This window comes from Phycodurus eques, chromosome 10 (assembly GCF_024500275.1).
Source record: "Phycodurus eques isolate BA_2022a chromosome 10, UOR_Pequ_1.1, whole genome shotgun sequence".
NCBI classification, from domain to species: domain Eukaryota; kingdom Metazoa; phylum Chordata; class Actinopteri; order Syngnathiformes; family Syngnathidae; genus Phycodurus; species Phycodurus eques.
The window spans coordinates 4,451,196-4,464,431 of record NC_084534.1 but is presented as its reverse complement, the minus strand read 5'-3'; the positions used below and the strand labels follow the sequence as shown (position 1 = coordinate 4,464,431).

Below are 13,236 nucleotides of genomic sequence, written 5' to 3'. Positions count from 1 at the left end.
TCGGGCATGCTGGTGAAAGTTGACCAACTCCAAGTTTCATGTGCTCCTTCGCTACAGAAGTGACCACATTGGACAACAACGAGGTTGCCCCAGGCAGTAGGGATGGAAGCTCCTTCACATGCTCCCTCTCCCTTTCTTGTAAACGATTATCCAAATATGTATGTCAAGCCAGATTAATTCCTCCAGACTGGAGGTCTCATCCTGTGCGGCCAGCTTGTCCTTCACCCAGTCCCCGCCAAAAAATGTCACACAGAGCCATGTCACCAAAACCACTCTCAGCTGCTAAAATACAGAATGTGACTGAATGGTCAGACACTGAAATGTCCTCCAGTTTGAAATCCAACCGTTTTCTTCCAGTTTCCTTGCTTTTGAGAGAATGATCAAAAACCCTCCTAATTTCTGTGAGGAAAGTAAAAAGTGATGAATGCACTTCAGGATTATGGTTACTCATCGCCATGTATGTATAAGCTGCTAAATTTCACTTTTAAACTTATCATTAGAAGATGTGAACGGTTGTTGGTCAAATGCTAACGAGCACTGTGAATGAATTGGCTACATGAGGCGAATTCACCAACGTAACGAGTTGGATGTGGAATATTAGGTTCACAAATGTTATACACATTAGAACATGAAGGTGTGGGAGTGATACAAGAAACTGATTGTGTGATGGGTGAAAAATCTCATAGCTGATACTTGAGCGCAAGTCTATTCTATGCATGAGCGTACTGACAGTGAGAGTCAAGCACTAGACCGCTTTCATGATCTCACGCAAAGAGTGCTTGTACTGATTTACAAGCTTCCCATGGCTTGACAAAGCCATGCACAATTGACGCTGTGTGGTACATATTTGGCTGGACTATTCTGTCATGAGGTAAAGATGGTAAATCTCAGTCCCCAAAGCAGACCACCAAGATTGAACAATTACACAAAGCTTTACTTAAGAGAAGGAGGCTGTAAAGAAAACACTAACTACTAAAGGAAACCAATGACAACAAACGGTCGGCGCGAAAAATGACGTGAACGGTAAGTAGCTGAAAGAGATGTTGAGAAGTGAAAAAAAAAACAATATTAGGACCACAGAAGGAACCAAATCTTAACTACACCAGTTAAGAAGACTCAAGGAAACAAAAACAATGGTAATCTACTTACATAAACCAAAAAAAACCAAGAACATAAATCACTGCAAAAAAAAAAAAAAAAAGGCAAATGATCCAGAGCTTGAACAGCCAATAGTGGTGGTTCAGCAATTGTCCAATGTCTTCCTTCTACTTTTCCTGCATCTAAGAACCAAGTAGACAATCATATTCTCCAGGCTTGCGCAGGAGGGTCCGCCCAGCCACACAAACGCAAGAGTCTGGGATTTTATTATTTTATTTACTGTTTCCCCATCTATGATACGTTGCCTTTTGTGTTACCATACAGCACAGTATATAACTTTCTTAAGTTATATACTGTGTAATTCTCTATATTTTTATGTTTAAAATTTTAACTGGAAGTGGCGATAAACAGCTTGAAGCAAGCAATCCAGAATACGTGCGGCCTACTTCCGCATTTGTCAAAATGGGTCGATAAGCACTTCCTCCTCGCTTAGGTGAATGGCGAAGGGGACTGTGACATAGTGCCCACGGGAACTTTAAACCTCTACAATGTCTTTTTGTAACACAAGATGCACGCCCGTGACCCTAGTGAGGATAAGCGGAACGGAAGATGAATGAATGAAAAAGATGTCACCATAGTCCCATCAAAGATGACAATAGCCGATGTGTAGGCTTTGTTCGTGTTTGCATATATCACATCATTTTGTATAAATAAATGATATACGATCGTTACTGGAGCATCCACAGGAAGTAAGCTAATCTGTTTTCCCCCGTTGGTCACGTGACATCCGCGATATAGCAGAGAGGCTTGTTTTTTTTTGGGGGGGGGGGGGGGGGGGGGGGAGAACCTTTCACGATGCTGCTTGCTGTTGCTTGTAACTTAAGACAAAAATCTCTCAAAAGTTGGGTCAATATATTTAAACATATATATATATATATAAATATATATATATATACAGTATATAGTCTCAACCCTCTCTTTGTCCTAAGAATTTTCACCTGCACAACAGGAATATTTTATTCCATCAGAGCCGCTTCACAGACAGGAAATGGGATGCTTTGTTGCCACATTGACAGCTCCCCTGGGGTTTAATCGGAACATTCTCTGGTTCATAACGGTTAGAACTACAACAGATGCACTTCATTTGAATGCAAAAGCTCAATTTGTCCATGAACTGTCAAAATTGTGCCACATATCTGCTGGGGAGTTATATTTTGGTCTCGTTTTTCTCATTATTTTCAATGGAAGAGCTTTTTGTGACTGCTGTGAGCAAAGTGGGTTTCTACTGCTTAGATCACAGTCGGCGGCTGAAGAACATTTCATTTTATAGAAAACAGAGGCTGCCTATTAAAGGATTTTCAAAGGCCACCAAAGAGTGATAACTACTCGTCAGTAGATAATATGTTCTTGAGTTTTTATTTTTATTTTGATGCATGTTTTAATCTTATTTGAAGCTATTTAATGAACCATACAAATCAATAAGGTTTAACCAACACATATGACATTTTAAATTTTCCTCCAGGTGTGATGGGTGAATATGAGCCAAAGATTGAAGTTCAGTTTCCTGAGGTTGTTCATGTTGCCAAAGGATCCACAGTGAAGCTGGAATGCTTTGCACTGGGAAAGTAAGGCAACACTTGCATCAGGCTCAGCATTGTCACTTGCACACAAAAGTGACTTACTAGAAAGTTTTCTGCTTGTTTGTTTTGCATATTTCACATCTCAGCTGCTATTCTCATGTATTTCAAGTCAAGATTGCATGGCTTAGAAAGAAGTGGTTACAAGCCTCAGTTAGCGTAAAAGGGTTTTTATTCAATGTAATGGATCCCAGACTGCAGCACGAGATAATATGATTAAAGTTAAAACGTCTGACTTTAACTCAATGGGGTCAAAGGTAATTCCTGCAGTTTTAAATTCAGCTGGGAATGAAAGACCTTATAAGCCCTTAAACCTTTTGTATGAATATAATTTTACTGTGACCAAGGACACGTTGATCCCGAAAATGCCAGAGAAAAGCTGAAAATGCAATGCTCGTTCCTGCCTTATATTTCAACAAAATTATGGATGCTCCCAACCCTATTGAAAACTAAGTATACATGTATATATATATAAATATATACCATAAAATGCTGTAATACCAAAGGACTTTGAGTTTATTTTCAGTTTCCAATGTAGAGATAATGGTTATGGTTTAGTTACAGTATGTTAAGCAACCTTTGAAGAAAATGACTGGGTAATTACAGAATAGCGTTTGAATTGTGTCATTTTCCAACATAAATTACAGGTCATTTATACCACGGTGGCCGACTGGTTAGAGCGTCAGCCTCACAGTTCTGAGGACCCGGGTTCAATCCCTGGCCCCGCCTGTGTGGAGTTTGCATGTTCTCCCTGTGCCTGTGTGGGTTTTCTACGGGCACTCTGGTTTCCTCCCACATCCCAAAAACATGCCTTAATTGGAGACTCGAAAACAACCTACAACAATCATGGACATGGAGTAACAAACAAAAAAGCAGACACCTGTTCTTTCTTGGGATTTGATTGTTTAAAGATACCTAAAGTAGTGGGATGTTTTTTATTATTTAAATTATTATTGTTATTGTTGTGTATATATTTTAGTCACTTTAATCGTCAATCTATTGGATCTGAAACATTATATTATTTTGAGAATTCTGTCATTTCTGAATGAATGTCACTTTCCCCATAAACTATATAAATAAATTATTGCTGAAGCTTGTACATTCAACTGAATGATTGGCAAATGATTGTTACTTTGGTGATCTCCAAGCTTTTAAAAGCTGGGTAAAATTCCTGTCTCTCTTCTCACCAGCCCAGTTCCTTCAATAAACTGGAGAAAAGTGGATGGCATACCTTTTCCCAGGAAAGTGGACATAAGGAAAGCAAGTGCTGTTCTGGAAATCCCATACTTCCAACAGGAGGATGCTGGCACATATGAGTGTGTAGCGGAGAATTCCAGGGGAATGAACACGGTGAAGGGAAAGCTTTCTTTTTATGGTAGGTTCTATGGTGATCCCATGACACATACTGTACGTGACCTGCATGAACCACTTCTCTCATCTTTCAGACCTGCATCAACTAAGCAGCAGCAACAGTAGACACTTACAGTATATGTCTCACGTGGCTTACATGAGAAGAGCAGTTCGTTTTAACAGCACATCAAAATGATTAAAAGACTGTCAGTCATGATGCCTCTAATATTTTGATCCAGATTAAAAGGAGTTATGCGGATGAAGCTGAGCCCTTGCCTACGACCTTGATGGTGAGCTATTGGGTTCCACCAGATGGCATCATGATTGACATTCTTCCAAGTTCAATGGAAATCAAAGCTATTAAACGCACCATACATAGACCAGTGGCACATGTCAGGGACATAATCTTCCCCAAAGCATCTGGAATAGCAGGAAAGAGGTCAATGGACCCACTCATTGTTGTGAATAGTGCGATAGTTGAACCCTCTCCCCTACTGAGTTCAGCTACTTTGTGAGTAAAAAAAAATACAATAACAATAGAAAAAGTTTTTTTCTTTTTATATGCAAATTTGTGTATTATTGATTTTTCTATTTTAAACATACCTCTTTCCAATTCATTGTGTACAAGGTACCCTTTTTTTCTGGAAGATGCATTTGTGTGATGAGCAGCACAAATTAATGTGTCATGCCATACAGCAAGCATTATTGTGCTTTATTGTTGAATATTTGAGTTTCCAGTACCCCCAGATACTGTAAGCATGGGCCCTGTTAAAGTGGCAATTTGGTGTCTCCTGCAAGAATCAATATGCCACATTTGTGTGATCTCAATAAGGCCTGTGCAATGAGCCAACTTCAAGCTGGTGTGCCATAAAATTAATAGATTACATTATTAGTCTAAGTTCCAGTAAAATAGGGGATACCAGTGAAGAAATGACACCTAAAAAATAAAAAAAATAATTTAAAAAAAATTAGGAAATGAGTTTCCTCCGCAGGGTGTCCGGGCTCTCCCGTAGAGATAGGGTGAGAAGCTCGGTCATCCGTAAGGGGCTCAGAGGAGAGCTGCTGCTCCTCTGCATTGAGAGGAGTCAGATGTGGTGGCTCGGGCATCTGTTTAGGATGCCTCACGGACGCCTCCCTGGTGAGGTTTACCTTATTTTCTATATAAGCATCTCTCCATGTGTCACAATAGGAAGTGACGCAAATGTTGATGTTTTTGTTATGTGGATGTTTTGTTTTTCTGTGCATGTGTATGTGGGAGATATACGAGTGAGAGCAGCAGTGTTGGTAAAGTTAATTTTCGATGCAAACTGGTACAAACTGGCTTTATGTGGTCGGGACCAGATAAAGCCTGTTTTCAGGGCAATCTTCAGGGCTAAGATTGTTTGTCAGAGCCTCTTTTACCACAGTTTCAATGTCCCAAACAAAAGCAGAAATAAAACATAAAACCATAAAATGGTTTTAGGGTCGGACAAATAATTTTTTTCGCAGAAAAATACGCGATAAAGCATCTGGCTTAATATTTTTAGAACCAGGTCGGTAGGATAACGTGAAATTAAAGCTTGTGAAGAATAGTGCCCATCTAGCATTTAATCTTGTAGCAGACTTAAGATACTCAAGGTTCTTGTGATCTGTCCATACTAAAAACAGAGTCTGAGCCCCTTCTAGCTAGTGCCTCCACTACACCAAAGCCATCTTGACAGCCAGCAGTTCACGGTCAACTATGTCATAATGTCTCTCAGCTGGAGTCAGTGTTTTAGAGAGATAAGCACAAGGATGTAACTTACCATCCTTGAGACATTCTGCGAGAGCACTGCTCCTATTCCGGCATCAGACGCATCAACATCCACAACAAACTGCTGTTTGGGATCTGGCAAAGTGAGGACGGGAGGATGTAAAGCTCAATTTTAGTTCCTGCAAAGCTGACTGACAATGCTGGTTCCACACAAAGGGTCTGTGTGGCGAGGTAAGATCTTGCAAAGGCGAGGCTATTGAACTGAAATTTCGAAGGAACTTTCTGTAGAAATTTGCGAACCCGAAGAACCTTTGTACATCCTTGCGTGACGTGGGAGTGGGCCACTTTGTCACGGCATCAACTTTGCAAGGGTCTGTTCTGACCTCACCTTGAGCCAGCACGAAACCCAGAAAAGAAACGGACGCCTTGTGGAACTCACATTTCTCAGCCTTGACATAAAGTTAATTCTGCAGTAACCGCTGCAACGCAGAGCGGACATGAATAATGTGAGTCTCCTCATCCGGGGAGAATATAAAAATATCACCCAAATATACACATTCAACATGTCACGCAAGACATCATTGACAAAGTTTTGGGAAACAGCTGGAGCGTTAGTGAGTCCAAAAGGCATTACCAAATACTAATAATGTCCCATTGGTGTGTTGAATGCTGTTTTCCATTCATCCCCCTCCCTTATCCTGACGAGATGATACTCATTTCTTAAATCTAGTTTAGTGAAAACCTTGGCTCCCTCCAGGAACTCAAAGACAGTGGAGATGAGAGGGTACCTGTTTTTCACAGTTATTACGACCCCAGTAATCGATACAGGGTCGCAGAGTCTTGTCATTTTTCTCCGGCTGCCAGTGATTCTTCCACATACTCCTTCATGGCCTTGTGTTCCGGCCCTGAAAGATAGAACAACCTCCCTTGTGGAGGTGTGGTTCCAGGCAGCAAGTCAACTCCACAGTCATAAGGTCTGTGGGGTGGAAGGGATTTGGCTTTGGACTTGAAAAAACGTCTTGAATGTCATGGTAACAGGTGGGCACTTGAGACAAGTCAGGATCCCCAGATGGGACCTGTGGAATTTCATGTGAAACATATCCCTGAACATTACATGGAGGCTTGAAACAGTTCTGGGCGCAATTGCTGCCCCATGACATAACATCCCCAGAGGACCAGTCAATGTGGGGGTTATGTAATTTCAACCAAGGGTTCCCTAAAATAAGGTCATAATTGATAGCGTCGAAAACATGAAAACTAATGCATTCCAAGTGAGAATCAGGAAATGTTAATGTGAGTGTTTGGGCGCGGTGAGTGATCTGGCCCATAAAACTGCCATCTGCAGAATAAGCGTTGCGGTGGCGTGTTACTTCTAATATGTTCTAATATGCATTCGTCTAACAAGAAGGGAGTTGAGTAAATGTGCGTCAGAACCAGAGTCAATAAATACGGACTTATGAATCTCTTGATCTGGAGAGCACAGTGTCACTTTAGGAAGGACCTGGGTAGGGTCTTCCTTAATTATATGTAGACTCACCTCTGCCGTGCCCTTGTTACCATGACTGGCAACTTTGACGTGACAGTTGCTCACGGAATGACCCAACTGCACACAGTAGAAGCACCGCCCTTCCCTCAGCCGGCGTTGACGTTCCTCAGGGGAGAGACGGAATCTTGCATGGGTTCATCCGTGGTAACGCTAGCCAAAGGATTGAGACTGGCAACAGGTGATCTGCCTTGGTTTGGCTGGTCACCGAGGCTCGTCCTCCAGGTGCGCGGTGACACATCCTTTCGCCGATCTCCGTCCAGCTCACGATCCAAAAGCCTTTTGTCGATCCTTATGGCGAGAGTGATGAGTGTCCCCAAGTCGGTCGGTAGGAGTTCGTACTGAGTGATGGCTTCATATTCCCAGAATTTCCAGAGAACCTCTCCGGTCAAGAGACCTGTGGGCAGACAGCAGGGGAGGTGGCGGCATGGTGACTGATTCACATGGAAACGTTGGTACAGTGGTGGCATCAGGTGCTGTGCCAGCTGGTTCCTTCTTCTGAACCATATTCATTAGAACTTCAAACTGTGAGCCCACCTGTCTCATTATAGTGTCCTGATGCTCTGACAGTTCCTTTAGATGAAGGTGGAGGGCAGCAAGCTGCTCATCCTGCTTTGAGATGCGTTGACCCTCCGCTTGAAGGGCTTTGCACACCGGGTTTGAGTCTGCTGGGTGCATTTTATGGTCAGTTCGTTCTGTCATGAATGGAACAAACGACAGGACCCAAAATGCACAACTCCAATTCAAATGGACTGTTTCAAAAAGAGAGGTTTAATAAATGGGCAGAGGTCGGTACACAGTCAGGCAATCCGTAAAGGCAACAGTATCCAAAAAACGTGAGGCAAAAAGGCAAGGTCAATAATCAGAACAGGGTCTAGGCTTACTATGAGTCGGTGAGGTGGAAACAAGGAATGGTGGAACGTGACAACAAGGTACAACAAACTGGCGTCCAGACAGAATGAGACACGAGGTTAAATGCATGTGGCAATTAGGCAAAACGAGGCACAGGTGGGGAAGATGCTCTCAGGAGATAGGGGGAAGACAACAACCATAACACACACCCATGACAGGGTTTTGTCTTGGAAGTCTCTACAAAACCTGGCACTTTTGAATGAAAAAAAAACTGTTGCTCAAAACCTGTTCACAGATGCCAGAGGGAGTGCGTTCTCAATAATGTTCTTCAGGCAGAAATGTACTAAGTTCAGTTCACGTTCACCCAAAATATGAACTAGTTCATGAATTTTCGTTCATTGAACTCGTTCAGGTACAATACTGGAGAGCAGTTTGTGAAAACGCTGACTTCTGTTCTCATGTTACCAAAATTCAACTGTTGAGGGACTTGTGGGAGGGGGGGGGGATTGCCCTGATATTAATTTCGGCGTCCCAACTACGAACGGCTGATATAAGTTAACGGTTGGTGATGAAATTCTGAAAATTTGCCCCACAGAGCGGTGTTTATCACAGTCTACCTCGCACATATCAGAGAATAAAGAATGTAGGTGCCAACAATATCTTCTGACCTTAATCCAACTCAACACTTGTGAGATTATCTTGGGCATGCTGTTTGTGCCCAAGTGACCAACATGACCATGTTGGCTGACTTGTGACGACTCCTGGTTGAGGAGTGGATTTCCATCCTACATCACTGTGCGCCAAGGGAGAAGGTTCCAGGCTGATCTGGCTCTGTTTTTTTTTTTTTTTCATACACTACTGAAGTACCTGACCGGTTTTATCACTTGCATCAATTTTAAAAGAGCGAGAATGTCATGTTTCTTCTTTGTTATTAAAAAAAAACCTGAATATTCAATAGAACACAAAATATCCTCACCTGAATATTGTTTTACCATCTTCAGGTTACCAAGGCACAGATTGTACACTTTAACCAAACCAGGATTTTCTTCCTATCTTTCTTTCTTATTTTAAACCCTCAAGTCAAACTGTGTCAGCTGTCAGAAAGAACTTATTTGGGGTATTAAGCAATTTGCCATTGTTCACAACTTTTCTGGAAATTCTTGGTCTTTTTCCCTTTTAACAACCCAGGAGCACACAATGATCCACAAAGACTGGTCATAGTGAGCTGCTGGTCCTTTTTCATTTTGATGCCTTTTGTCTCTCTCTCTGTCTCTCTCCCTCCCTCTCATACTGTCTGCAGCCAGGTGATAAAAATCAGTAATCTTATTTTGCGCCTGCTTTAAATTAAGCTTTTGAGACATTTGTCAGCAGTGTGAGCCAATGGGGGAATCGATAAGGTATATCTTGTACATCCAAGTGAGCTGCAAAAGTGGGAGAGTCTGGCTCTGAGACTAAAATAAATGAAAGTAATACTAATCGGTGAATGATTAAAACATTCACAATCATTCATGTTGTCACATACAAACAGTGGGCACCATTTGCCAATATTTATAGCAATTTTTCTAATTAAATTTTCATGACTTCTTTCAAGAAGTTTTGGGTAACTAGATAAATATATTGACAAAATGGAAATAGCCCCAGTTCCCAACAAAAGTTAATTCAATGCACTTTATAAATGGGTTAGGTCTAGAACTGTACTCCTCACACATTAAGAGACCAAAGGAGGCAAGAAAAATTCCCTGAGAAGAAATCTCGAACAGACCCAAAACCAGCTGTCTGCCTCGACCAATTGAATTGAGATAGAGTGACAGTGACATGGACAGTAGTAAAAAATAACAATATAATTGAGGAATTGCAGCATAAATAATGAAGCAGTGCATACTGTATTAATTGTCCATCCATCCATTTTCTGAGCCGCTTACAAGGGTCACGGAAGTACTGGAGCCTATCCCAGCTATCATTGGGCAGGAGGCGGGGTACACCCTGAACTGATTACCAGCCAATCGCACTGTATTAATTGTAAGAGCAATAATTATCTTGTGGTAATTAGTAGTAGGCACGGTGGTTGACTGGTTAGAGCGTCTGCCTCACAGGAGGACCAGGTTTCAATCCCCGGCCCCGCCTGTGTGGAGATGTTCTCCACGTACCTGTGTGGGTTTTTGTCGGGCACTCTGGTTTCCTCCCACATCCCAAAAACATGCATGGTAGGTTAATTGAAGTCTCTAAATTGCCCATAGGTGTGAATGTGAGTGTGAATGGTTGTTTGTTTATGTGTGCCCTGTGATTGGCTGGCAACCATTTCCGGGTGTACTCCGCCTCCTGCCCGATGATAGCTGGGATAGGCTCCAGCACTCCCGCGGCCATTGTGAGGATAAGCGGATCAGAAAATCGATGGATGGATGGCTGATTAGTAGTATTGATGCTTTTACTGCTGGAAGCACTGGCATTTACTACTGGTGAATGGGAAAAGGAACACCAAGCGCTGTATTCGCTGCATGAGTTCTTTTTTACATGTCTGCGCTTGCTCACTTTTCATCTGTCTATTCTCTTGTCCAGACTTCTGACACACCCACCGTGCATCAACTGGGAATGACTGCATAAACACAAAACACAAGAGGCGAATATGAATAAATACATAAATAGATATCACACAAATATAACCCAAGTGAACTTAAAATGCTGTTTTTAAATGATTTCATTCATTAAGGTAAAAAAAAAATGATTCAAAGTTACCTGGCCCTGTGTAAAAAAGTAATTACCCGCCTTGTTAAATCATGAATTACCGTATTTTTTGGACTATTAGTTGCAGTTTTTTTCATAGTTTGGCCGGTATTGCGACTTATACTATGGAGCGACTTATATGGAAAATTATTAACACATTATTCAATAATTTCATTTCAATGTTATTTTCACACTGACAATCGCAAGAGGGCGCTCTATGCCTGACGAAAGCGATGTAGAAGAGGAAGCTGGCGGAGTTGTTTAGAAGTGACACCGAGGTTGAAGATTTCATTGGATTTAGTGATTTGGAGTGAGACTGATGGTTTTGTAAACTTGTTATTTGTTCTTTATGCTATAGTTATCTGAATAACTGTTAATGTTATGTTAACATAACAGGCACGTTCTCATTTGGTTGTTTTTGCGTCATGTAACGTTAGCTGAATGTGTTACGTTAGCATACCGTACACCTATTCAGCCTGTTGTTCTCTATTCTATTTTTATTTTAAATTGCCTTTCAAGATGAAATGTTTGTTCTTGGTGTTGGATTTTAGCAAATAAATTTCTCCTCAGAAATGCGACTTATACTCCAGGGCGACTTATATATGATTTTTCCTTCTTTATTATGCATTTTTTGGCTGGTTCGATTTATACTCCGGAGCGATTTATAGTCCGGAAAATACGGTAATTGTGGCTAATCACAATTTTTGGGTTAATTTTCACTGATCACACCCACGCATGATTACCTCCACACCTGTTCAATCACAAAACCACTTAAACAGAATCTGGCATGACAAAATCAAGTCGGACAAAAGATCTAAAAAAACTGTAACAAAATGACACGAGCCAAAGAAATTCCAGAACAGTCGAGAAATAAAGTAATTGACATCTATCAGTCTGGAACGGACCATAGAGAGAGCTATTATCCTTAGATGGAGAAAACAGAACAGTGGTGAACCTTCCCAGGTCGACAAAGATTAGCCGAAGAGAACAGCAATGACTCATCAAGGAGGCTACAAAGGAACTCAGGACAGCTTCTAAAGAATTGCAGGCCTCCCTTGCCTCAGTTAAGGTCAGTGTTCATAACAGAACAATAAGGAAGAGACTGGGAAAAATGGTATCCAAGGCAAACACCACTGCTGACCAAAAAGAACATAAAGGCTCATCTTACTTTTGCAAATAAATAAATAAATAAATAAAATAATTTAAAAAAAACATCTGAATGTTTCCCGGGATTTTAGGAAAATATTATCTGGACTGACGAGATGAAAGTTGAACTTTTTGGAAGGTGTGTGTCTCGTTACATCTGGCATAAATGTAGTACAGCATTTCAGAAAAAGGTGGTGTAAGGTGTGTGTGGTGGTGTCATGGTAGTGGTAGTGCGATGGTCTTGGGCTGCTGAGTTCCGTCACGACCTGGACAACTTGCTGAAATTTATGGGACAATGAATTCTGTTCTTTAACAGACTTAAATTTAACAGACTATAAAAAAATTTTTTAACAGACTATAAATAATTTACTTGGGTTAATAACTTAATAATTTAATTAATTTAGGAAAAGAATACGCCGGAAGTGACTCCTACGTTGCTTCTGGTTTAGCTCGATTTTATGTTTGTTATCAAACTATTTTTGTCTCGTAAAGGGGCAGCACATCTCTTTTTATATTCGTAAGTTTTTGTACAAGTGACAAAAAACCTCTAGGTCTCATAATCTGAATGTTGCTACAGGAATGAAATACGAGTTCTGGATTTCATCGGTTTCACCTGTTTCACTCAAACACACAAAAAGGACAACAGGAAATGGAATTTTATGGAACATTTAATTAAATCTATGGGGGAAAACTACAGGGAAACAATGCAGAGGGGCTTCGCTAAAAAGGGTACAGATATTCGTAAAGCAGGTCGAAGTTGTGAGAATGTGCGGGTAGCAATGCGAAACTGTAAATTTCGTTGACCGTTATTATAATCAAATTATGCACGAATTTGTACTCCGGAAACCACAGGCTGTACTCACGTTGTGTAGAAAAGAATTTAGACAGGCTGGTTGGTCTTCCAGATGGAGGAGCCAGATCGCCAAACAAGTGTATTTGAAGAAAAATGAAGGAAGAAAAAAAAGAAGGCAAAAATGGAGAAAAAGCAAGGATAGGGTGGCCGAAGCGCCTTAGTGACGGTGTTCGTCACAGGCTCAGAGAAAACTTGCGCCGCACTTCCTTCCAGACGGAGCTTTTATTCACAAGCTACCCCACACACACGAAAGTGTAGTTTAGGGGAGGATGCAGTGCTTCTGCCTTCCGCACTCATCGGCGCA

The 13,236-nt window shown here is 41.3% G+C and overlaps 1 protein-coding gene across 3 annotated transcripts in view; it reads left to right on the top strand.

The window, feature by feature from the left end:
* Positions 1-13,236, top strand: part of LOC133408976 (contactin-4-like) — a 227,005-nt gene that overhangs the window by 130,094 nt on the left and 83,675 nt on the right. For all 3 annotated transcript variants that reach the window (XM_061688419.1, XM_061688418.1, XM_061688417.1), the window contains 2 exons: positions 2,621-2,723; positions 3,926-4,110. In XM_061688419.1, the coding sequence (XP_061544403.1) occupies positions 2,621-2,723; positions 3,926-4,110 (288 nt within the window). The remainder of the gene's footprint in view (positions 1-2,620; positions 2,724-3,925; positions 4,111-13,236) is intronic.